This window comes from Tachyglossus aculeatus, chromosome 3 (genome assembly GCF_015852505.1).
Source record: "Tachyglossus aculeatus isolate mTacAcu1 chromosome 3, mTacAcu1.pri, whole genome shotgun sequence".
NCBI lineage: Eukaryota > Metazoa > Chordata > Mammalia > Monotremata > Tachyglossidae > Tachyglossus > Tachyglossus aculeatus.
In genome coordinates this window covers 75,534,193-75,560,319 of record NC_052068.1, presented here as the reverse complement: position 1 = coordinate 75,560,319, position 26,127 = coordinate 75,534,193, and the positions used below count along the sequence as shown (strand labels likewise).

General features: G+C 45.8%; 1 protein-coding gene across 1 annotated transcript; it reads right to left on the bottom strand.

The window, feature by feature from the left end:
• Window positions 1-276: 276 nt before the first annotated feature.
• Window positions 277-26,127, bottom strand: AMACR (alpha-methylacyl-CoA racemase). The gene is made up of 5 exons (XM_038744177.1): window positions 25,732-26,127; window positions 19,302-19,445; window positions 17,270-17,430; window positions 13,665-13,851; window positions 277-1,145 (listed from the first exon to the last, which is right to left on the bottom strand). Exons 1-5 carry the CDS (start codon window positions 25,988-25,990, stop codon window positions 736-738), a joined length of 1,161 nt encoding a protein of 386 aa, XP_038600105.1. The 5' UTR covers window positions 25,991-26,127; the 3' UTR covers window positions 277-735.

Below are 26,127 nucleotides of genomic sequence, written 5' to 3'. Positions count from 1 at the left end.
TCCCGGGTGGCATTCCAGCATTACAGTGCTCTTCCATGCTCGCCGAGCACAAAGTTCATAAACAGAAGGGAATAAACTAGGAGAAATAGAGCCAAAGAGAAAGGAATAATATATTAGCCTGGAATATATAGGCAACCCTCTAGAGCATTTATTCTGTTGTAATTCCTCTTAGTGCTTAGACTGGTGCTTTATATACAGTGGTCCAGGAACTAAAAGGTGTCAAAATTAAATGTGTTGAGTTTCAGAGCGCTCCGGACAAAACATTTTCAACGAATATAACTTTATAAAATAAAAAAACCCCTTTATTTTTTACTTATAACACTCCAATTAATTGCTGAACAGATGATAAAGGTTTATTAACCAATACATTAAAACACGTGTAGGGCATATAATATAATTGCTTATGGCATAAATTTTAACTCAAAAATCCAAAATCAAAGGCTTCAAACCAGATCTATAGAAATAAAACAACCATATACTGATTCATCACTTGGTGCAATCGAGAGAGAAAAAGCTTCTATAGGAAAATGTTCTTTTTTCTGCAAAAAGTTGTCATTACCCTTCCGTAGTTCCCAAGAATATACTGATTCTTCAATTAGTGCAGCTAGTTTTTAATTAAAAATAATTAGAAGAGAAAGGATTCTGTATGAAAATGTTCTTTTTTTCCTCCAAGCACTCCATTATCCTTCCTCACTATCGTTCTGTTAAGATCTGAATAATTCCATTGGCAGAAATTCATAAATTTGATTTCGGCCCATTCTTGTCAATGATTTTAGCTTCATGAAGATGATTAATCTCATCCTTGCTAAATCCAAATTCCTTCAGAATCTCTTCGGTATGGTCTCCTCCGACGGGAGCTCTTCGCCGGGAGGGACTGGCGGGAGTCCTGGAAAGCAGAGGGGCGGGCCTGGGGCTGACCTCCCCATCCTCAGCCGTGATGAAAGAGCCCCGCGATTTGTTATGCTCATGAAGGACCGCCTCCTCCAAGCTGAGGACAGGAGTCACACAGGCATCCGTCCCCTCAAAGATTCTACACCATTCTGCCTGGGTCTTCTTGGAGAAAACGCCCGCAAAAAGTATCTTCATCTCTTGCCAATTGGACGTACTCATCTGATGGGGAAGCTTTTCAGGATCTAGACCGAGCCCTGATGGAAGAAAAATACAGTTTTTCACTGGGCTGTAAGTCATGATTAAAGGCTTGCAATCAATGGGGATCAATCTTCTCCATAAGGTCTTCTCCTACTCCCCCTCTTTTCTGCTTTGCCTACGCACTCGGGCATTTAATGATTGCCCCACCCTCACCCCACAGCACGTGAATACATATTTGTAATTTATTTTAATGCCTGTCTTCCCCTCTAGACTGTAAGCTCCTTATAAATAGGGAACATATCTACCAAGTCTGTTGTACTGCACTCCCTGCCAAGTGCTTACTTCAGTGCCCTGATCTCTCTCCTTCTCTTCTGTCTCCTGCCTTCAAGACATCACTACTTGGATGCCCCGCTGTTTCCACAAACTTAACACGTCCAAAATAACTCCTCATATTCCCATCCAAAACCTGTACCCCCCCCATTTTCCCATCACATAGACAGGACCACCATCGTCCATCTCACAAGCCCGTAACCTTGGTGTTCTCCTCGACTCATCTCTCTCATTCAACCCACACATTCGGTCTGTCACCAAATCCTTTCGGTTCGACCTTCGCGATATCGCTGAAATCCACCCTTTCCTCTCCATTCAAATTGCTACCACGTCAATCCAAGCACCCACCCTGTTTTGACTGCTGCATCATCCTGCTTGCTGACCTCCCTCCTGCCTCTCCCCACTTCAGTCCAGACTTCACTCTGCTGCCCGGATCATTTTTTTACAAAACCATTCAGTCCATGTTTCCCCACTCCTCAAGAACCTCCAATGGTTGCTCATCCAACTCTGCATCAAAGAGAAACTCCTTACCACCGGCTTTAAAGCACTCAATCACCTTGCCCCCTCCTACTTTACCTCCCTGATTTCCTTCTACAACCCAGCCCTCACACATCACCCCTCTAATACCAAATTACTCACTGTATCTCGTATCTCATCTACCTCCATTCATTCATTCAGTAGTATTTATTGAGCGCTGTGTGCAGAGCACTGTACTAAGCGCTTAAGCCGACCCCTCACCCACATCCTGCCTCTAGCCTGGAGCTCCCTCCTTCTTCGTATCCAAAAGACAATCACTCTGCCTACCTTCAAAGCCTTATTAAGAGCATATCTTCTCCAAGAAGCCTTTCCTGACTTACGCCCTCATTTCCTCTTCTCCAAATCACTCTGCTTCACCCCTGCACTTAGATTTGCACCCCTTATTTACCCTTCCCTCAGCCCTACAGCACTTATGTGTCTTATGCTGTTGAGTCATGAAAGAACCACTTCCGTATTTCTACCAAGAAAACTCTAGGGATGCACTTACGTACAACCTGTATATATGTATATATGTTTGTACATATTTATTACTCTATTTATTTATTTATTTTATTTGTACATATCTATTCTATTTATTTTATTTTGTTAGTATGTTTGGTTTTGTTCTCTGTCTCCCCCTTTTAGACTGTGAGCCCACTGTTGGGTAGGGACTGTCTCTATATGTTGCCAATTTGTACTTCCCAAGCGCTTAGTACAGTGCTCTGCACATAGTAAGCGCTCAATAAATACGATTGATGATGATGACGATGATACCTGTAATTTATTTACAATTAACGTCTGTCTCCCTCTCTAGACTGTAAAGTCGTGAGCAGGGAAATGTCTACCAACTCTGTTATGTGCTTTCAAGCGCTCAGTACAGTGCTCTGCACACAGTAAGCACTCAATAAATATGATTAATGTATTATTCTGCACCCAGTAATTGCTCAATAAGTATCACTGATTGATTAATCACTAATTTGAGTGCCCACTCTTTGCAGAGAACTGAAGAAAGCACTTGGGAAGGCTGTCAGCTCCCATTTTGGGCCCAAAAGATATTCACTGCTAGTTGTTTGAGAGCTAATGGTATCCTAATTAAAGGGTTTTTTTGCTCCACTGCTCTTTCAGGCTGTTAGATCTGATTATTTGGCTTATGTTGTCACTTCATAAATTAAGTCAACACCAAACTACTGTGGCTGTACCTTTCCAGAGAAACAACAACTAACTCTGCTCCATCTTTAGGTTCCTATGGGACAAACCCTTTAGACAAATACCTTACCTTGTTTTCTCTTGTATTTAAAGCAGATTTTGGGAGATGGGGTCAAGGCCTGTTTTAAATTGTCCAACCATGCCTTATTCATAAATGCTTTTAGTTTTAACTCTGCCTCCCCTTCCCTCTTTCTTTGGCCCATTTCTCAATGGTCCAAAACAAGCCCTAGTCAAGGCTTAGGCTGTGCTTTTACAAGACTGGGAAAAGCTCCTGGCACACTAGATGGAAAGCTCCTTGTGGGCAGAGATTATGCCTACCAACTACCTCTATTGAATTGTGGTCTCCAAAGTGCTTAGAACAGTGCTCTGAACAAAGTAAGCAATCAATAAATACCACTGATAAACTAGCAAGTGGTACTAGGTCAAAGCCTTTAGTGAATGTCACTCCAGGGTTTATTTTGCTAAGGGAGAATGCAGCGAATATTCTTTGTTTTAGATTGATAGGTAACTGCGCTGTTTAATATTAAACCTTGCTAAATCCCTTTTCTCTTCCCCTCTAACTGTGCAAGTCTTTTCGATGAAATTGAGGTGTGGGGAGGTGAGGGAGGGATCAGAGTGTTAGTCAACCAAAGAGTGGTTCAGGATGGAGGATGGAGACCTTGATTTTTTTTTTATGATATTTGCTAAGTACTTACTATGTGCCAGGCACTGTATTAAGTGCTGGAGTAGATACTCATTGTGGGCAGGGAATGTGTCCATTTATTGCTGTATTGTACTTCCCCAAATGTTGCCAACTTGCATTTCCCAAGTGCTTAGTACAGTGCTCTGCACACAGTAAGTGCTCAATAAATATGATTGAATGAAATGAATGAATGATGCAGTGCTTTGCACAGAATGAGCATTCAACAAATACGACCGAGTTGAACTGAATACACAATAGCCAGGTTGGACAACAGTCCCTGTCCCACGTGAGGTTTGCAGTTTTAATCCCCATTTTACAGATGAGGTAACTGAGGCACAGAGAAGTTAAATGACTTGCCCAAGGTCACACAGCAGACAGGTGGTGGAGCCGGGATTAGAACTAGATCCTTCTGCCAGGCCCACGCTCAAGCCACTAGGCCATGCTGCTTCTCATCCACCAGGACTTATAGCCATTCTACACAGTTTCTCCACAAGTCTTCAAAACAAGATAGAACTGTTCCGCACAAGGAATAAAATGTATAAAGAAAGGATAACAGAAGATGTGAATGCTTCTTCGTGAAAATTGCATTCAGCTACTTCTAGTTGAAATTCTATATGCAGCCCAATGCGTTGTTAGGTATAAAAATTGGTCCAATCCTTCTGACTTTCAGGCCTGAGTCTGGCAGTCAATGGGCAGAGGAGAGGGAACTGTTAAGGTTCTGCAATAATGCTAGTCTCAGAAGCTGGACCCGTCAGCTGGGAGGTGGTCGCAGGAGCAAGGTGGCTCTTTAAAAATCAATCAATGGTATTTACCGAGTGCTCACTAAGTGCACAGAACCATACGCTTAGCGCTGGTGAGAGGACAATACAACAAAATTAGCAGACACGATCCCTGCCCGTAATGAGCTTACAGTCTAAAGGTGCTTCCTCTCTCTCTTTCATACCTTAGACTGGTGAGTGGGCTCCCCTTGTTGACTGCTGACATTTAGTGAGCACCTTCAGTGGGTTTATCATTCCCCACTGACAAACATAAGGGGCTGCCATTTCTCCCATTCCCTGCAGAAAAAAAATAACTCTAGTTTTGAAGCTCTTCCTCTAGGCATGGATGAGCCTGGAGGCCGCCGGCCCCAACGAGGAGATTCCCGTGGTTTTTCAAACACTTCGGGTTTAGAAAATTCAAAAGCGGCCTTGCCCCAAGCTCTCTCCCCACTCTCTATTAACTTTCAAAGTGGAGGATTACTTTGGAATTTCAACCTTGGATTTTGAAATATTTATCCAGAACTGAAAGGTTTGTTTTGCAATAGCGGTTTTTAGACTTTTAACTTTTGTACCAAAAAGCAAGGTCATTGCCCACCATAAACAGAATTTCGAACTTCAGAAGTTTATATCGGAGACACGGAACTCAACAAATCCCTGGGCTTGTAGGCTTAAGCTAACATTCTCACTCTCCTCATACTTTCAACTGAGGATCCCAACTCGTGCTGGATTTCTTTGTCACACATACTGGAGAAAAGGGTCAATGAAGGGAATTTCATTCCCTGTCTCATTCTACCTATGTTTGGAGTTGTCATTTCTGCATTCCTTCATTCATTCAGTTGTATTTATTGAGCGCTTACTGTATGCAAAGCACTGAACTAAGCACTTGGGACAGTACAATAGACTGTGAGCCCACTGTTGGGTAGGGACTGTCTCTATATGTTGCCAATTTGTACTTCCCAAGCGCTTAGTACAGTGCTCTGCACATAGTAAGCGCTCAGTAAATACGATTGATGATGATGATACAATATAACAAAAAGCAGATACATTCCCTGCCCACAACGAGCTTACAGTCTAGAAGAGAGCTCTCTAAGCAACGGAAAGAGCCCGTTACACTAGTGTTCCCTCTCTGTCATATGATTCCTTACTTTAAACTAATAAGGCCTTGAAAAAAAGTCCTTTAAAGGCTGTGCTCACCTCTTCCATCTACTGAGCTAGCTATTTCCCCCACCTATAGACTGCCTTTCCCTAGACTGTGAGTCCCTTGTAAGCTCCTGAGGGCAGGGCTCTTGTCTATAAACTTAGTGCTTAGTAGGATGTTCGGCAAATAGTAAGTGTTCCATCAATGCCATTGATTGACTAATTAAAGAGTGAATGTGACTGATTTCGTTTATATCTACCTCAGCACTTGGGACGAGGCTTCACATAAAATAATAAATGCCTTAAGTTTGGGCTGGAAGAGGGTTCCTCCTATATTGAGGAAGCAGCATGGCTTAGAGGAAAGAACGTGGGAGTCAGAGGACCTTTTAGACTCCCCCTTTTAGACTGTGAGCCCACTGTTGGGTAGGGACTGCCTCTACATGTTGCCAAATTGTACTTCCCAAGGGCTTAGTCAATCAATCAATCAATCAATCAATCGTATTTATTGAGCGCTTACTATGTGCAGAGCACTGTACTAAGCGCTTGGGAAGTACAAATTGGCAACACATAGAGACAGTCCCTACCCAACAGTGGGCTCACAGTTAGTCAGTGCTCTGCACACAGTAAGCGCTCAATAAATACGATTGATTGATTGATTGACCTGGGTTCTAATCCCGGCTCTGCCACTTGCCTGCTGTGACACCTTGGACAAATCACTTCACTTCTCTCTGCCTCAGTTTCCTTAACCGTAAAAAGGGGATTCCATACCCGCTCTCCCTCCTACTGAGTCTGTGTGCCCCATATGGGACAGGAACTGTGTCCAACCTGATTAACTTCTGCCTACCCCAGAGCTTAGAACAGTGCTTGACACAAAGTAAGTGCTCAACAAATACCCTAAGAAGAGAAAATCGGGCAGCGGGGTAAAAATCAAGCCCGTCTGGTGATCCACTTCCATTCATGGAGGGGGCTGGAAGCAGCTGCATTTCTGCAGCTTGTCAGAAGCTCTGAGCCTGCCATGGAGTCAGTCAGCAATGCCTATATGCCACTGCCTTGCTACATCCAGCAGCCAAAGGGGACACAGTACGTTGGGATTGCTCCCTTGATCCACGGCAGGGCTCGGAGCCATCACAGGTAGAACCAATCAATCAAATTAATTGAGCACTCGCTGTGTGTGCACAGCACGGTACTAAGTGCTTGGGAACGTACAATATAACAGAATTTGGACACGTTCCCTGCCTACAGTGAATGAGCTTACAGCTCTTGAAAGTCACTTCAGCAGGGTGGCTTAGTGGAAAGAGTACGGGCTTGGGGAGTCAGAGGTCATGGGAGAAGCAGCGTGGCTCAGTGGGAAAGAGCCCGGGCTTTGGAGTCAGTGGTCATGGGTTCAAATCCCGGCTCCGCCAACTGTCAGCTGTGTGACTTTGGGCAGGTCGCTTCACTTCTCTGTGCCTCAGTTCCCTCATCTGTAAAATGGGGATTGACTGGGAGCCCTCCATGGGACAACCTGATTACCTTGTAACCTCCCCAGCGCTTAGAACAGTGCTTTGCACATAGTAAGCGCTTAATAAATGCCATTATTATTATTATTATTATTAATCCCGGCTCCGCCAATTGTCAGCTGTGTGACTTTGGGCAAGTCACTTCACTTCTCCATGCCTCGGTTACCTCATCTGTAAAATGGGGATTAAAACTGTGAGCCCCACGTGGGACAACCTGATTACCCTATATCTACCCCAGCGCTTAGAACAGTGCTTGACGCATAGTAAGCGCTCAACAAATACCATTATTATTATTATTATTATCTCCACCCAATAGCTACCAAGGTAGTAACCTGGAAAATGTTCCAGAATTTGTTAAGCGGCTTCTCAGATAAAGTAACTGCTCCCCATACTACCCCGAATCAGAGTTTATTGCCCATATGTTCCAGTTCAATCCAGTGTTCTCAGTCATGTTCTTTACCTTCAGGAAGATTTCTTAATGGTTTAGAAGCAGTGTTGCCTAGTGGAAAGAGATTGGGCTTGGGAGTCAGAGGACCTGAGTTCTAATCCTGGCTCTGCCACCTGCCTGCTGTGTCACCGTGGGCAAGTCGCTTAGCGTCTCTGTGCCTCAGTTCCCTCACCTGCAAAATGAGGATTCAATGCCTGTTTTCTTCCTCCTACTTAGAGAGTGAGACCCCATCTGGGACCTGGTTATCTTGACTCTACCCCAGTGCTTAGAAGAGTGCATGGCACATAATAAGAACTAAAAACAAATACGACCACTATTATTATGATTATCATTAAAATGGTGATTGAGGGCTATCATCAGATTATTGGAATTTTAAAATTAACAGCATTATCAGAAAATGCTATACTGCATTATAACCCCTGGGAACATTTGTTAAATAGTTTTTGCTGATTTGTTTTAAAATATGTCCTTCAGATGTCATTTCATAAAAGGACTAGAATTTATGCAGCTCTATTCAGCTCAGTTCAATTATTATAGTCAATCTAATTTCAACTTGTAAGACCTTCCATTAAACAGCTTAATGATAAAACAAATTGTATCAGTAAAAGCCCACGTGTTAAATAATATTTGATCGGATACAATTTTTGGTAATGATCTAGCATTTCATCCCTTAATCTTGCCAATTGACTAAAAAAGGGTATAAGCAAAATGGCCGAAGCAAAGATAAGCAAAAGTCTTATTTATAGATACAGTGGGGCAGACAAGAAAAATGGTTTGGGGAATAAAGACAGGAAGGGAGATGGTGAAAAGGAAAGCTAAAGAGGAAGTGAGAAAGGGAAAAATGAGAAGAGGGAGGAAACACCAGGGAATGGAATGGGAAAAAAGGACCAAGAGGACGCATACAAATTCTGTGAATGCCTCACAGGTTTTAGTTAGAAGACTCTAATAAGAAAATCTTGGGGCTCAAGATTTCTTTAGTCTGCAGAAGAGAATCCTGAAACCACTGGACCACCCAGGATTGGTAAACTAAAGATAAAAGGTCTCCTCTCCCTTTGGGGAATTAACCAAAATTCAGCTCGAAGCCACCAACTTCATTTTCCTCCTGCCCAATGAGGGATACACCAAAGATTTACCCAATGGCACCTCAATGTCCATATCTTAGCATGGCAGGGGGACCTAAATGAAGGTAGAGCTCACTGAAGCCATGTCTGCTGGAGAAGGTTTGACTGACTACTGTTTGATACACGCCAGAGCTCTTCTTGGCAACACAACCAATATATCTGGAATGGGCTCCCAATTACAATGCAGTGACTTGAAATTTCTCTTATGCCTGACTGGAACAGGCAAAAAGAACAAAATATCAACCTAACGACCAAAATTTCACAGAAATTTTATTTCACAGGCAGATGTTTAGCCATCTGTTGGACGCCAAGTTCTTCAAAATGTCTCTGATCATGGTTACTGGCTACAGGTCGCAATACTATCCATGTGGCATACAGTGAAATCTGAAATCCCCAAAGTACCACATTCCCAAATTTGCCCTTGCAACATTTTAAGTTCTTTGAAGGCAGGAATTAAATTTGCTAATTCTAGCATGCTCTCCCCTGGACAGTACACTGCTCTGTGCAGAGTAGGTATTTAACATATACTATTGACTGATTGGATGTGGTGAGGGAAGAGTGGATATGCTCTGATTAAGTTCCTTAAAACCAAACCCCAGGAGTTTTTGATTGATGCAGAGAGGAAGGGTAACAACTGGAAGTTTTTGAGTAGTGGAGAGAGGTACACAAATGACAGTTAAGAAAAATGACCCAGGCAGAGGAGTGAAGTAGGGATTGGGCTCTCCCAATTATACTGTATTTACCCAAGCACTTAGCAATAATAACAATAATAATAATAATAATGGTATTTATTAAGCACTTACTATGTGCAAAGCACTGCTCTAAGAACTGGGGGGGGATACAAGGTGATCAGGTTGTCCCACATGGGGCTCACAGTCTTAATCCCCATTTTACAGATGAGGGAACTGAGGCTCAGAGAAGTTAAGTGACTTGCCCAAGGTCACACAGCAGACATGTGGCAGAGCTGGGATTAGAACACATGACCTCCGGCTCCCAAGCCCAGGTTCTTTCCACTGAGCCCCGCTGAGTGCTCCGCACACAGGAAGCGCTCAGTAAATACCACTGATTGATTGATTGAGTGACTGAAGGCAAAGAGACCAGGGAGAAGGCTAATGTGATAGTCAATCATGAACATAAGCAGTGTCTGGACCCGTATGGTGGTTGTCTAAATGGAGAGGAGGGAGTGGATCCTAGAGTGTTATGAAGGAAAAACCAGCAAAGCACTGTTCTAAGCGCTGGGCAGGTTACAAGGTGATCAGGTTGTCTCACGGGGGGCTCACAGTCTTAATCCCCATTTTACAGATGAGGTAACTGAGGCACAGAGAAGCGAAGTGACTTGCTCAACGCCACACGGCCGACAATTGGCAGAGCCGGGATTTGAACCCATGACCTCTGACTCCAAAGCCCGGGCTCCTTCCACTGAGCCACGCTGCTTCTCTGGTGGATACAGGAAAAGAACCATAAGGCACGGTTTGTAATTAAGGTCCGAAGAGCTTCTAATATTTGACAATTATTGCCCAAAGAACCCTTTTAAGTGGCTATCTGGGGTGCCAGGTTCAAACCTTGCAATTGGGTGTCATGGCTCCCAAGTACCTACTACACACTCAAGGGAGAGGCCCCAGCTTTGCCACATGGATGGGAAAGGGGGTGTGGGGCTGGAGAGGGAGGAGAGAGGCCCTGTCAGCAAGGGCTGAAGGGAATAATAATAATAATAATAATAATAATAATAATAATGATAGCATTTATTAAGTGCTTACTATGTGCCAAGCACTGTTCTAAGCGCTGGGGAGGTTAACACGGTGATCAGGTTGTCCCACGGGGGGCTCACAATCTTCATCCCCATTTTACAGATGAGGTCACTGAGGCCCAGAGAAGTGAGGCGACTTGCCCGAAGTCACACAGCTGACAAGTGGTGGAGCCGAGACTTGAACCCACGACCTCTGACTCCAAAGCCCGTGCTCTTTCCACTGAGCCACGCTGCTCCTCCGAAGAGAGGGAAGAGAGACCAAGGCCAGGGAAGGTAGAGGGAATGAAGTTGGGGGTGCGAGCAGGGCTGACCCCCTAGAACTGCCTCTGCTACCAAGTCTAATAATATTTAAAAATGTGGTATTTGTTAAGCATTCATTCTGTGCCAGGCACTGTACTAAACGCTGGGGTGGATCCAAGCTAATCAGGTTGGGCACAGTCCCTGCCCCACTTGCGGCTCACCGTCTCCATCCTCATGTTCCAGATGAGGAAACTGAGGTATAGAGAAGTTAAGTGATTTGCCCAAGGTCATGCAGCAGACAGGTGGCAGAGCCAGAATTAGAACCCATGACCTTCTGACTCGCAGGCCTGTGCTCTATCCACTGCGCCACGCTGCCATGCAGGAGCAGCCTCTAGGGCCAAGTCCTCAGGTCACAAAAGGCAGTTAGGTGAGAGAGGGGCTGGAAGACAAGGGCAAAAATAGATTCTGGATGCCTAAGAGTTAGGATCACCCAGACACAGAGACCCTCCCACGTTCACTCCCACACCGACAAACATTTACTCTTTCCTCCCCACCACGCGGTACCATCCACAAATAAACTTACACTCAAAACACAATCACAGAGGGGGACACACAAACAACCCCACGCAAGCAAGGAACGGCGTAAGGAGCACTAGAGACAGTGGCAGAGAAAGAACGCTAGGAAAAAAAGAAAGGGAAAACAGAAAGAGACAGTGAGAAGTACACTGTCAGTGTAACCCGGGCAAAGACCAAACATTTCTGGTAGACTGACATAAATATGCTCATCTGTGTTAAAGCTGAAATGCAGGCAGGTGATTTTAGCCACAAATGGTAATTATCTGCTCTAAAAGCAATGTTTTGCTCTATCAAATGATTAGGGCCCTAAAGGATAATTAACTACTACAGGAGAACAAGAATAGCTATGAGTAAATTATTTATGATGCAAAATTAAGCTGGTAGGCCTTACACAATCTGGATAGGCACATCATTTGCAGAGAAGGTTCAGAGTACAACATACCCCTGCCTCTCCTATCCTAAAAACACCTCCCTGGACCCCACAACTTCCTCGAACTATCACCCCATCTCCCTCCAATCATCCTTTCCAAACCCCTTGGGCGAGTTGCCTACACCCGCTCTCTCAAGTTCCTCTCCTCCAATTCTCTCCGGGACGCCCTCCAATCTGGTTTCTGACCCCTTCGCTTCACAGAAGCTACTCTCTCAAAGGTCGCCACTGATCTCCTTCTTGCCAAATCAAGCCTCTCCGCCATCCTAAGCCTCCTCTACTTCTCTGCTGCCTCCAATACTGAGGACCATCCCTTTCTCCTGGAAAATTATCCAACCTCGGCTTCTCTGACTGTCCTCTCCTGGTCCTCCTTTCTATCTCTCTGTCTGCTCATTCTCAGTCTCTTTCGCAGGCTCCTCCTCTGCCTCCCACCCCCTAACTGCAGGGATCCCTCAAGGTTTAGCTCTGGGTTCCCCTTCTATTCTCCATCTACACCCACTCCCTCACACTCATTCATGGCTTCAACTACCACCTCTACACAGATGATTTCCAATTCTACATCTCCAGCCCTGATCTCTCTCCCTCTCTGCAGTCTCACATTTCCTCCTGCCTTCAGGACCTCTCTACTTGGATGTCCCGTGTTACCTCTAACATGTCTAAAACACAATGCCTTAGCTTATCCCACCCAAACCCTGTCCTCCCTCTGACTTTCCCACCATCATCCTTCCTCTCCCATAAGCCAATGACTTGGCATTATCCTTGACTCTTCGTTCTAATTCAACCCACATACTCTATCCATCACTGAATTCTGTCGGTTCGACCTTCACAACATTTCTAAAATCCGCCCTTTCCTCTCTACCCAAACTGCTACCACGTCAATCCAAGCATTTGTCCTATCCTGCCTTGATTACTGTATCAGCCTCCTTGCTGACCTCCCTGCCTCCTGTCTCTCCCCACTCCAGTTCATACTTCACTCTGCTTCCTGGATCATTTTGCTACCAAAAACTTTCAGGCCACATTTCCCCACTTCTCCAGGACCTCCAGTTGTTTCTCATCCACCTCTGCAAACAGAAACTCCTCACCACCGGTTTTACAGCACTCAATCACCTTGCCCCACTCCTCCCTGTCCTCACTACTTATCTACTACAACCCAGCCTTCTCTCCTCTAATACCAACCTACTCATTGTATCTCAATCTTGTCTATCTCGCTGCCAAACACTTACCTATGACCTTCCTCTGGCCTGGAATGCCTTCCCTCTTCATATCCAACAGACAATTACTCTACCCATCCCCTTCAAAGCATTACTGAAGGCACATCTCCTCCAAGACGCCTTCCTTGACTAAACCCTCTTTTCCCCTTCTTCCATCCCGTTCTGTGTCGCCCTGACTTGCTCCTTTTATTCATCCCCCGCTCCCAGATATGCCCATATCTGTAATTTTATTTCTATTAACGCCTGTCTCCCCTTCTAGACTGTACGGTCACTGTGGGCAGGGAATGTGCCTGTTAAAGTGTTATATTACACTCTCCCAAGCGCTAAGTACAGTGTTCTGCACAGTCTAGGCTTAATAAATATTACTATGTTGAATCAATAACATAGTAAGGGACGGTATAAATCTTAAATCATGAGCAGTTTATCCTTGATCCTCAATTCTAAATTAGTGTCTTAGAGCAGGAAATTCAGAAAAAACTAATTTCCAGTCAATTACAAATTGGAGAGCAAGCCTTATAATTTCGAGAGGGAGGATTACATTGAAATAAAAAAGCAATAGAAGCATAAAATGTCAGTAAGCCACAAAAAGGCCAAGGAAATGTTTGCTATTCTGAACCGCAGTGGCAGTACATTTCTGCAAAGAAACTAGCCAAGTTCAGCCTCCGGCAGTTCCTTACCCTTAATTAAAAGCTGGTAAAACTGAGGTTCTATGGCACCAACAGCCATAAATTTCCCGTCTGAAGTCTTGTACGTTTCGTAGAAAGGGGCTCCGCTGTCCAGGATGTTCTTTCCCCGAGGCTGGTCCCATATCCCAGTGCTCTGAGTCATCCATAAAAAAGAACTTAAATACGCTGCTCCTTCCACCTTCAAAGAGGGAGAAAAGAAGTGCAGGTTTGTCAACGAAACCACTGAGACAAACTCTTCACCCTGCAGGACAGAGAAGTGGCCACAAAAAAGCTAGAACTGAAACAAGGCTCTAAAAAGGAGCGTGTTTCATAAGCCCAATTTTTGTGCCATCTTTAGAAAAGAGGTTCACCTAAGGCTTCTGCGCTCACTGCTCGCTTGAAGTCCCCTCTGCTCTCCAAGGGTTCCCATGTTCATTGCAACCAGGAGGGCGAGGCCATCTGGCACCAGCAGCCAGCCACTCATTCATGCATCCATCCTAAGGGATTTTGCCTGCTTCTTAATCAATCAATCAATCATATTTATTGAGCGCTTACTATGTGCAGAGCACTGTACTAAGTGCTTGGGAAGTACAAATTGGCAATATATAGAGACAGTCCCTACCCAACATTGGGCTCACAGTCTAAAAGGGGGAGACAGAGAACAAAACCAAACATACTAACAAAATAAAATAAATAGAATAGATATGTACAAGTAAAATAAATAGAGTAATAAATATGCACAAACATATATACATATATACAGGTGCTGTGGGGAAGGGAAGGAGGTAAGATGGGGGGGATGGAGAGGGGGACGAGGGGGACCCCTGTTCTTGGGGTTAGTGGCAGAGGCCGCTGCTGCCCCAGGACTGCTGCTTCAAGGTTTGTGGCACAGGGGAACTGCTCGGCTGGTGGCCTCCGAAAACCTTAGGAGCCCCAGAGAGCAGCACCCGGGCCTAGCAGCATCAGCAGCGGCAGTTTTGCCTTTCGTTACGTTAGCCGGGCAGAGGGCAATGGTTACAGGCCACCGAGTCTCCGCTTTTTCCTCCTAGGCCCCTGCTGCTCCATAAATCGGGACAGAATTTAGGAGCGGGCCTCAGGAGACCTTTGGACCGCTGAGGGTAAGTCATGGCTTGGGCTGTGTCCTGGTCTGTCGTGAAGCCACCCAATTACTCTCTTTTTTCTCTCCCTCCTGATTCCTCGCCCCCTCCTACCTCACCTCCCTTCTTTCCTTCTCCAGCCCAGCCCACACCCTCCGCTCCTCTGCCTCTCACCTCCTCACCGTGCCTCGTTCTCGCCTGTTCCGCCGTCGACCCCCGGCCCACATCTTCCCCCTGGCCTGGAATGCCCTCCCTCCACACATCCGCCAAGCAAGCCCTCTTCCTCCCTTCAAAGCCCTACTGAGAGCTCACCTCCTCCAAGAGGCCTTCCCAGATTGAGCCCCCTTTTCCCTCTCCTCCTCCCCATCCCCCTCGCCCTACCTCCTTCCCCTCCCCACAGCACCTGTAGATATGTTCGTACAGATTTATTACTCTATTTATTTTACTTGTACATATTTACTATCCTATTTATTATGTTAATGATGTGCATCCAGCTTTATTTCCATTTGTTCTGACGACTTGACACCTGTCCACATGTTTTGTTTTGTTGTCTGTCTCCCCCTTCTAGACTGTGAGCCCATTGTTGGGTAGGTCTCTATAGGTTGCCAACTTGTACTTCCCAAGTGCTTAGTACAGTGCCCTGCACACAGTAAGCACTCAATAAATACGATTGAATGAATGAATGAATGACCCAGCCCCAGCCACCATTACTCTGCCCAGAGGGAAAGGTGGTCGGACTATTTATTGAGAGAATAGTAATATTAATTGTGGTACTTGTTAAGTGCTTACTATGTGTTGGGGTGGAGACAAGCAATTCGGGTTGGATGCAGTCCCTGTCCCGCATGGGGTTCACAGTCTTAATCCTCATTTTACAGATGAGGTAACCGAGGCACAGAAAAGTGAAATGACTTGCCCAGGGCCACACGGCAGACAAGGGGCAGGACTGGGATTAGAACCCATGACCTGCTGACCCCCAGCCCGTGCTCTATCCACTAGGCCGTGGCAAGGATCGGTAGCCACCTGAGGTCCCCTGCCAGCCTTCAGATGCCTACAGTTCACTCATTCATTCAATCGTATTTATTGAGCGCTTACTGTGTGCACAGCACTGTACTACGTGCTTGGGAAGTACAAATTGGCAAAAATGGGCTCACAGTCTAGAAGTGGGAGACAGACAACAAAACAAAACATAGCAACAAAATAAAATAAATAGAATAGTAAATATGTTGTTGGCAAAACCATAGGACAGGTTTAGGAAACAGCCTTTCTTTGTGGCATGGGGCAAGTAAAAGCGGATGACCTGCAAGTGGTTTTGAGGCAAAAGCAGGTGCAAAAATGGCACCTGTGGGCAGGTCTCTAATCCGGGTGAGTAAACTCTGTTTTTTGTGAGAAGCAGTGTGTCCTAGTGGATACAGCATGGGGCTGGGAGTCCGAAGGACCTGGGTTCTAATCTTGGCTCCACCACGTGTCTGCTGTGTGACCTTGGGATCAGGACAGTCATTATTCTATACATGCCATTATGCCATTATTTCCAGAAAAATGAACAGCATCTGTACACGATGGGTAAGTGATTTGAAGCTTGCTGTGGTTCAGTGAAGAAGACACAATCACATCATTGTTCATACCGCAACTAAATACCATGAATTGGTCAGGAGACAAGTTATGCCCCAAGTTCTATTTTAACTGCAAAGTGGGCAAAGAAAATGAATGTATAGAAGAAATGCAGACAGTTCAACAAAGAACAGACCTGGAGGATTCTTTATACATTAACTGCTGTAATAAATGCCAGGCTTGGGGAATGCCAAATATCTCCTGGGCGTGGCATTCAAAGACATATTAAAGTCACTTTTGCCCCTGAGTCCGAGTAATTGTTCATTTCATTCATTCATATTTACTGAGAGCTTACCGTGCACAAAACACTGTAGTAAGTGCTTGGGAGAGTACAAAATAGCAGCAAACATACACAATCCTGCCCACAACCAGCTCACAGTCATTCATTCATTCAATCAATCATATTTACTGAGCACTAACTTTATGCAAAGCACTGAACTAAGCACTTCACTTCGCTGTGCCTCAGTGACCTCATCTGTAAAATGGGGATTAAGACTGAGAACCCCAAGTGGGACAGGGTCTGTGTCCAACCTGATTAGCTCGTATCTAACCCAGCAGTTAGAACGGTGCTTGACACGTAATAAGTGCCTAACACATACCATTATTATTATTATAATTATTACCTGGTCTCCTTTCATCTTAGCCTGTGAGCCTCATATATACCAATAAATAGACACATTCCCTGCCCACAAAGAGCTTACGGTCTAGAGGGGACAGATATTAATGTGAATAAATTACAAATATGTACATCATCACAAATATGCACACAATTATAGTAGTCCACTCTTCATTTAGAAAACGATGATCTGCCCGGACATCTACACCTACGCTAGCCATGATTCAAAAACGAAACATCTTACATTGCACACAGAACCACTGGAGGATTCGATTTCGGTTCAAACAATAACTCACCATGCTGGCATCGATGACCTGACCTTTGCCAGATTTTGTACGTTCATAGAGGGCCATGATGATCCCCATCGCACACATGAGGCCGCCGCCTCCGAAGTCGGCCACCAGATTCAGGGGTGCATATGGATTTTCACCATTTCTGCCCATTTTTGAGAGCACACCTACACACGGCAAAAGCAGAAACCGTTACTGCGAAAGTTCCTGTGAATTACATGCCCCTGCCATGACTTCATCTTTAATTCTGAGAATTTGCGGCTTGGACGGAACAAAGAAAAATGTATCTTCCCTTAATTACCTACATCAGTCAAATACTAACAGTTTTCTTTACTACCAGGTATCCTGGTTCGTTACCCCTATAGCCTGAGCACACAAACGGGGATTCCTTTCCATCAAATTCTAGGCCTCCATAACCCTCACCCCTGACGGGCTGTAACTTATTAACATAAGAACCTAACGAATTATAAGTAATATCAAAGAGAAACTGTCCACCCTTTTGAAAGTCACTCAGACACACGAAGTCGTAGAATATGTGTGAAAATTACAACTATGAAAACTGGAAAAATGAGGATTATCTTTTTTCCCTCTCAAATGCTGGACATATATGGAGAAGCTGGTTTAAGGGAAAGAATATGGGACTGGGAGTAAGAGAACCTGGGTTCTAATCCTGATTCTGCCACTTACTGGCCTGCTCTGTGACCCTGGGCAAGTCACTTAACTTCTCTGTGCCTCACTGTCCTCACCTGTAAAATGAAGATTTAATCCTATGCAGATTGTGAGCTCCAATGGGACAGAGATTGTGCCTGACTTGATTAGCTGTATCTCGCCATATGCCTGCTGTGGGACCTAAGGCAAGATGCTTAACCGCTCTGTACCTCACTGTCCTCATTTGTAAAATGGGGATTCGATTCAGGTTCTCCCATCTACTTAGATCGTGCGCCCTGTGTAGGACAGGGACTGTGTGTTGGCACATAATAAGCATCTAACAAATATCATTATTATAAATGCGCACCCAGGGTGTCTGTACATTCTGACTCCACACACTAGAGCATTTCTGCATTTTCAAGCAATTATTCACTGAATTGTCATTTGATGACTTTGAAGCTAGAAGACGGCGGGCCTTCCCATTTGTTAAACCCTCAGGAACTCTTCCTAATCCTCCTGGCAATGACTTGCAAATTCGGTGAGGGCCCATCCTGTCCCTGACGAGGTTGGACAGGTGTTTGGTTCCATGGCCACAGACCCCACAGGCTCTCCCTGCCAACGATTTCACAAGGCTTCTTCTCTGGGCATGGGAGGAACCAAATGAGAAAGCGTGATGGCTCAATCACTGCCACCGTTATAAAAACAACTCAAATACAGGTCCTGCTGGCAGAGGCGATACCCAGGTTCCTTCTTTTTACTATCTTAAAATACAGCCAATCAATCAATGGTATTTACTGGACTCTTACTATATGCTGAGCACTTTACTCAGCATTTGGGAGGGTACAATAAAACGGAATTAGTGGATACGTTCCCTGCCCGAAATGAGGTGAGTGCCTAGAGAAGCTCTCCTCTCTCTCTCTATTTTCTAGCCTATGATTGTGACCCCCTTGTTGACTTCTGGGGGCTTATCATGCCTCACTTACAGATGGAAGGGACTCCCATTTCTGCAACTTTCTGCAAAGGGCCCCATGACATGCCACGACACCTTAGAGGCCTGAACAGTCCTCACTGCAAACAGCAATGACCCCAGGAAGATGCCCCATTAGATTTTCAAGGGTAAAGTTGTGCAAGAGATTCTCTCTCAAAAACACCAACGCACGAATACGAACTCGCCGCCGGCCGCGTGATCTTCAAATCAATCAATCAATCAATCGTATTTATTGAGCGCTTACTATGTGCAGAGCACTGTACTAAGCGCTTGGGAAGTACAAATTGGCATCACATAGAGACAGTCCCTACCCAACAGTGGGCTCACAGTCTAAAAGGGGAGGAGACGCGCCTCTGTTGAAACAAATGAAAACATTGGAGATTTTTTTTTTCCCCATCATACCTGACAGAGCCAGAAAGTTGATATCGTGACCTGCAGTTTGGGTGAGCGTTCCTGACTGCCCAAATCCACTCAGCCTGGCATAGATGAGTTTTGGATTCTCTTGTAGCATAACCGCTGGACCCACACCGAGCTTCTCCATGACACCTTTAAAGCAAGATCAAAATTTCACGACACTGCTTGTGGCGGACTCAACCCTGACTCCAAACCTTCCAAAAAAGATTAAAACGAACTGTAAAAAAAATTCCTCTCCCTGATGATTTAAGTGCAATTCATACAAACTTTAACAGCAACATTAAAACACGGCATGTGAAATCAGAATACAATTCCAATTTTACGTCCCAACAATTGTTCTACTTTTACATTTAATAGCCTTCATATTTTCAGTTCCCCTATCATCCTATCTCCTATGCCAAACAATGATATTTACTGAGCACTTACTGTGAGCAGAGCACAGTATTCTTGGAAGAGTAATAATAATAATAATAATGGCATTTATTAAGCACTTACTATGTGCACAGCACTGTTCTAGGCGCTGGGGAGGTTACAAGGTGATCAGGTTGTCCCATGTGGGGTTCACAGTCTTAATCCCCATTTTACAGATGAGGGAACTGAGGCACAGAGAAATTAAGTGACTTGCCCAAAGTCACACAGCTGACAAGTGGCGAAGCCGGCATTTGAACCCAAGACCTCCGACTCCAAAGCCTGTGCTCTTTTCCACTGTGCGATGCTGCTTCTCATGTCAATGCAATAGAGTTGGTAGACACATTCCCTGCTCAAGAGGAATTTACAGTCTAGAAGGAGCTTCTGATAATAAAAATACCTTATTTTTATCTTTGTTTTTCCAAGGCACTTTCACATAAATTATTTCATTTTACCTGGCCAATAACCCTGTGGGGCGGGGGCAAAAAATCTATGTTTATCCCCATTTTACAGATGAGGAGCGCTGAGGCCTAGCAAGATTAAGCGACATGCCCAAAATTGCTTTAGTAGGCCAGCAGGACTAGAATCCAGGACTCTTTGACCCACGCTTATTCCAGCATACAATGCTGCCTCAAAATGGAATACAATTGAGTTATGAAGTGCTAGTGTTTTACCTATCTCCCCCATTAATCACATTTCATGTCAATTAAGGGTTCAACCAGAATTAACCTCCCCTTAAATTTTAAGTTTGTCTTGACATTTTCACTGCCATAAACAGATTTGTCCATTTACAAACCTAATGGATTCTGCCAGGCTGCAAGGTGATTTAGCACATTTGCATCACGACAATCCTCAACAAAATTAATTCTAAAATGTGACGTCCAGAAGGCCGGGTAATTTTTCAATGTGTCATTCTCCCCACTTCCACTATCAAGGTCTTTCCTTTCTCTGTGAGAACCTTGTTTCCTTATGTAACTATTTCCCAACGCTGGTTTTTGGTTATTTTGTATGAGTGCTAGCATCTTCCTGCCTCTGCCAGAGTCCTCACCTTGCATTCAGGCTGGTGGAAAGAGGCCCGTGCTGGGAATCACGGGCCCTGGGTTCTAGTTCTGGCTCTTCTTCTTGCCTGCTGTGTGACATTGGACAAGTCACTTAATTTCTCTGTGCCTCATGTTCCACCCTTTAAAGCGGGGATAAAATCCTACCCACACCGCCCCTAAGATTTGTGAGGGCAGGGCCTGTGCCCTGTGTGATTACCTTGTATTCACTTTGACCCACCGTCCAGCACACCGTAAGCGAATAATAACATTATTAAATGTGACAAAATGTGATGAGAAACTGCATGACGGCTTGGGAGTCGGAAGGATCTGGATTCTAATCCCGGCTCTGCCGCCTGTCTGCTTTGTGAGGTTGGGCAAGTCACACAACTTCTCTGTGCCTCAGCTACTTCATAATAATAATAATAATAATGATGGCATTTGTTAAGCGCTTACTATGTGCAGAGCACTGTTCTAAGCACTGAAACTTCACCTACGAAACATAGAATAATAATAATTATGGTATTTGTTAACTGCTTATTATGTTCCAGGCGCTGCACTAAGTGCTGGGGTGGAGGCAAGCCCACATGTGACTCACGGTCTTAACCCCCATTTTACAGAGGAGGGAGCTGAGGCCTAGAATAATTATGGTATTTGTTAATAACTTCACCCTAATAAGTTAAATAACATGACTACATAACAAATCAGTGGTATTTATTGAATGCTTATTATATTCCAGGCACTGTACTAAGTGCTGGGGTGGAGGCAAGCCCACATGTGACTCACGGTCTTAACCCCCATTTTACAGAGGAGGGAGCTGAGGCCTAGAATAATTATGGTATTTGTTAATAACTTCACCCTAAAATAATAAGTTAAATAACATGACTACATAACAAATCAGTGGTATTTACTGAATGCTTACTCTTTGCAGAGCCCTGTTCTAAGTGCTTGGAAGAGTACAACAGAACAGAATCAGCAGACTCGGTCCCTGCCCATAATGAGTTTACAGTTAATGTACGACCATTCTTTTTTTCTGTTGGAATATTTTAAATTCGGGAGTAATTCTAAAGCACAAAGTGGAAGACAGAGTAACCGTCTCCCTCAAGATTGTAAGCTATTGGTGGGCAAGGAACTCTGTTGTGTTGTACTCTTCCAAGTGCTTAATATAGTGCTCTACATGGAGTTAAGCACTCAGTAGATACCACTGATTGACTGGTCTGTAGCTTCTTGAAATCTGCAATTTGTATCTTATGATGCTGTTTTATTCCAAATGCCTATGTAATTTGTATTTAAAATGTTTTCTCTGAGCAGGTACTCTTATTAAAGTGTTAAAATTTGGTAACTATTCCGAATTTAAAGGAATCATATCCTATTGTGTCCCAATGTCCTTAATTGTTTTTTATACTCTTCTGACCCACATTTCCCCGTGGTTGGCGGGGAAAGGGAGATGCAGTGGATCTATGTATGCATGTGTATATATATATATATATATATATATATATATATATATATATATATACACACACACACACACACACACACATATATATACACACACACACACACATATATATATACATATATATACATATATATATGTATGGATGTATGTACATATTTATTACTCTATTTATTTATTTATCTATTTTACTTGTACATATCTATTCTATTTATTTTATTTTGTTAGTATGTTTGGTTTTGTTGTCTGTCTCCCCCTTTTAGACTGTGAGCCCACTGTTGGGTAGGGACTGTCTCTATATGTTGCCAATTTGTCCTTCCCAAGCACTTAGTACAGTGCTCTGCACATAGTAAGCGCTCAATAAATACGATTGATGATGATGATGATGATGAGGTTGTCCCACGGGGGGGCTCACAGTCTTCATCCCCATTTTACAGATGAGGGCACTGAGGCACAGAGACGTTAAGTGACTTGCCCAAGGTCACACAGCTGACAAGTGGCAGAGCCGGGGTTTGAACCACGACCTCTGACTCCAAAGCCCGGGCTCTTTCCACTGAGCCACGCTGCTTCTCTTGTCAGCTGTGTGACTTCGGGCCAGTCACTTCACTTCTCTGGGCCTCAGTCCCCCCATCTGTACAATGAGGATTAGGACTGTGCGCCCCACATGGGACAACCTGACCACCTTGTAACCTCCCCAGTGCTTAGAACAGTGCTTTGCACATAGTACGCTCTTAATAAGTGCCATTAAAAAAAAGTCACTTCACTTCTCTGGGCCTCGGTTACCTCGTATGTAAAATGAGGATTAAGACTGTGAGCCCCATGTGGGACATCCCCCCCAGCGCTTAGAACAGTGCTTGGTGCATAGTAATCGCTTAACAAATACCATTATTATTATTATTATTCATTCATTCATTCAATCGTCTTGATTTGAGCACTCACTGTGTGCAAAGCATCATCATCATCAATCGTATTTATTGCACCGTACTAAGCGCTTGGGAAGTAAAGTTGGCAACACGTAGAGACGGTCCCTACCCAACAGTGGGCTCATTCATTCATTCAATCGTATTTACTGAGCGCTTAACTGTGTGCAGAGCACCATACTAAGCGCTTGGGAAGGACAAGTTGGAAACATGTAGAGACGGTCCCTACCCAACAGCGGGCTCATTCATTCATTCAATCGCATTTATTGAGTGCTTACCGTGTGCAGGGCACCGTACTAAGCGCTTGGGAAGGACAAGTTGGAAACATATAGAGACAGTCCCTACCTAAAAGCGGCCTCATTCATTCAATCGTCTTGATTGAGCGTTTACTGTGTGCAGAACACTGTACTAAGCGCTTGGGAAGTACAAGTTGGCAACGTATTAGAGACGGTCCCCACGCAACAGCGGGCTCGTTCATTTGTTCAATCGTATTTATTGAGCGCTTACTGTGTGCAGAGCACCGTACTAAGCGCTTGGGAAGGACAAGTTGGAAACATCTAGAGACGGTCCCTACCCAACAGTGGCTCATTCATTCATGCAATCGTCTTTATTGAGCGCTTACTGTGTGCAGAGCACCATACTAAGCGCTTAGGAAGGACAAGTTGGCAACATGTAGAGACAGTCCCTACCCGACAGCGGGCTCATTCGTCCGTTCAATCGTCTTTATTGAGCGCTGTGTGCAGAGCACTGCACTAAGCGCTTGGGAAGCAAAGTTGGCAACATGTAGGGACAGTCCCTACGTAACAGCGGGCTCATTCATTCATTCAATCGTCTTTATTGAGCGCTTACTGTGTGCAGAGCACCGTACTAAGCGCTTGGGAAGGACAAGTTGGAAACATATAGAGGCGGTCCGTACCTAACAGCGGGCTCAGTCATTCATTTAATCGTATTTATTGAGCGCTTCCTGTGTGCAGAGCATCGTACTAAGCGCTTGGGAAGGACAAGTTGGCAACACATAGAGACGGTTCCTACCCAACAGCGGGCTCATTCATTCATTCATTCAATCGTCTTGATTGAGCGCATACTGTGTGCAGAGCACCGTACTAAGCGCTTGGGAAGGACAAATTGGCAACATGTAGAGACGGTCCCTACCCAACAGCGGGCTCAGTCATTCATTCATTCAATCGTCTTTATTGAGTGCTTACTATGTGCCATTTATTTTTACCTTATTTAGCACAGAGTAAGCGCTCAATAAAGACGAGTACGGTGTTAAGCGCTTAGTACAGTGCTAAGCGCTTAGTACAGTGCTCTGCACACAGTAAGCGCTCAATAAATACGATTGACTGATTGATTGATTGAGTGAACTGAATGAATGAATGGACTAAGCGCTTGGGAGGGCCAAGTTGTGTTTTAGACTGTGAGCCCACTGTTGGGTAGGGACTGTCTCTATATGTTGCCAACTTGTACTTCCCAAGCGCTTAGTACAGTGCTCTGCACACAGTAAGCGCTCAATCAAGCGCTTAGTACAGTGCTCTGCACACAGTAAGCGCTCAATCAAGCGCTTAGTCCAGTGCTCTGCACGCAGTAAGCGCTCAATAAATACGATTGATGATGAATAATCTGCAATCTCCCCAGCGCTTGGAACAGTGCCTTGCACACAGCAAGCGCTTAATAAATGCCATTATTATTATTCTCTGTGCCTCAGTTACCTCATCTGTAAAATGGGGATCAAGACTGTGAGCCCCCTGTGGGACAACCTGATCGTCCTGTAATCTCCCCGGCGCTTAGAACAGTGCCTTGCACATAGTAAGCGCTTAATAAATGCCATTATTATTATTATTATTATTATTATTAATAATAAATACGATTGATGATGAAGTTGTCAAGGTGTAGAGGCGGCCCGTGGCCAGCAGGGGGCGGCGGAGGGGGGCTGTGAAGCTGCAGAGGCTGCCCGTAGCCAGCAGGGGGCGGCGGAGGGGGGCTGTGAAGCTGTAGAGGCGGCCCGTAGCCAGCAGGGGGCGCGTGTGGGTTTGCGGCGCGGGGGGGCTGTCAAGCTGTAGAGGCGGCTCGTAGCCAGCAGGGGGCGGCGGAGGGGGGCTGTGAAGCTGTAGAGGCGGCCCATAGCCAGCAGGGGGCGCGTGTGGGTTTGCGGCGCGGCGGGGCTGTCAGGCTGTAGAGGCGGCCCGTAGCCAGCAGGGGGCGGCAGGGGGGGGGGCTGTGAAGCTGTAGAGGCGGCCCATAGCCATCAGGGGGCGCGTGTGGGTTTGCGGCGAGGGGGGGGGCTGTCAAGCTATAGAGGCGGCCCGTAGCCAGCAGGGGGCGGCGGAGGGGGGCTGTGAAGCTGTAGAGGCGGCCCGTGGCCAGCAGGGGGCGCGTGTGGGTTTGCGGCGCGGGGAGGGCAGTGAAGCTGTAGAGGCGGCCCGTAGCCAGCAGGGGGCGGCGGAGGGGGGCTGTGAAGCTGTAGAGGCGGCTCGTAGCCAGCAGGGGGCGGCAGAGGGGAGGGGCCGTGAAGCTGTAGGGGCGGCCCGTAGCCAGCAGGGGGCGTCGTTCGGTGCTGGGGCGTGCGGCGGAGGGGGCGGGGGAGGGGGGCTCACCGTGCCGGAAGGGCTCGAGCAGGACGTCTGCGGCTTGGGCCAGCCTCCGCAGCACGGCCGCCCCGCCGCCAGCCTTCAGGTCTAGCAACAGGGTCCGCTTCCCGCGGCCCAGGGGCGGGGGCCCCCCGGGCCCGCCGGGCCGGCCGGGGGGCCGCACCACCCGCACCACCTCGGCCCCGAAGTCGGCCAGGAGGAGGCCGCAGTAGGGCCCCGGGGCCAGCCCCGTCAGCTCCAGCACCCGCACCCCTCTCAGCGCCATCGGCCGCCAACGCGCCCCGCTCCCCACTGCGCACGCGCGGGGGCCCGCTCCCCTCTACCCGCCGTTGGCTAGGGACCGTCTCCGTATGGTGCCGACTTGTCCTTCCCAAGCGCTCAGCGCGGTGCTGTGCACGCAGT

What these genes read in the sequence shown, in the direction of transcription:
- AMACR (XM_038744177.1), bottom strand. Translation starts at nt 25,990, where the DNA reads ATGGCGCTGAGAGGGGTGCGGGTGCTGGAGCTGACGGGGCTGGCCCCG. An exon ending in CAACTTTCTGGCTCTGTCAG is followed by an intron (nt 17,431 to 19,301) that starts GTATGATGGGGA and finishes TGCCGTGTGTAG; the next exon opens with GTGTGCTCTCAAAAATGGGC. An exon ending in TTACCAGCTTTTAATTAAGG is followed by an intron (nt 1,146 to 13,664) that starts GTAAGGAACTGC and finishes TTCTTCCATCAG; the next exon opens with GGCTCGGTCTAGATCCTGAA.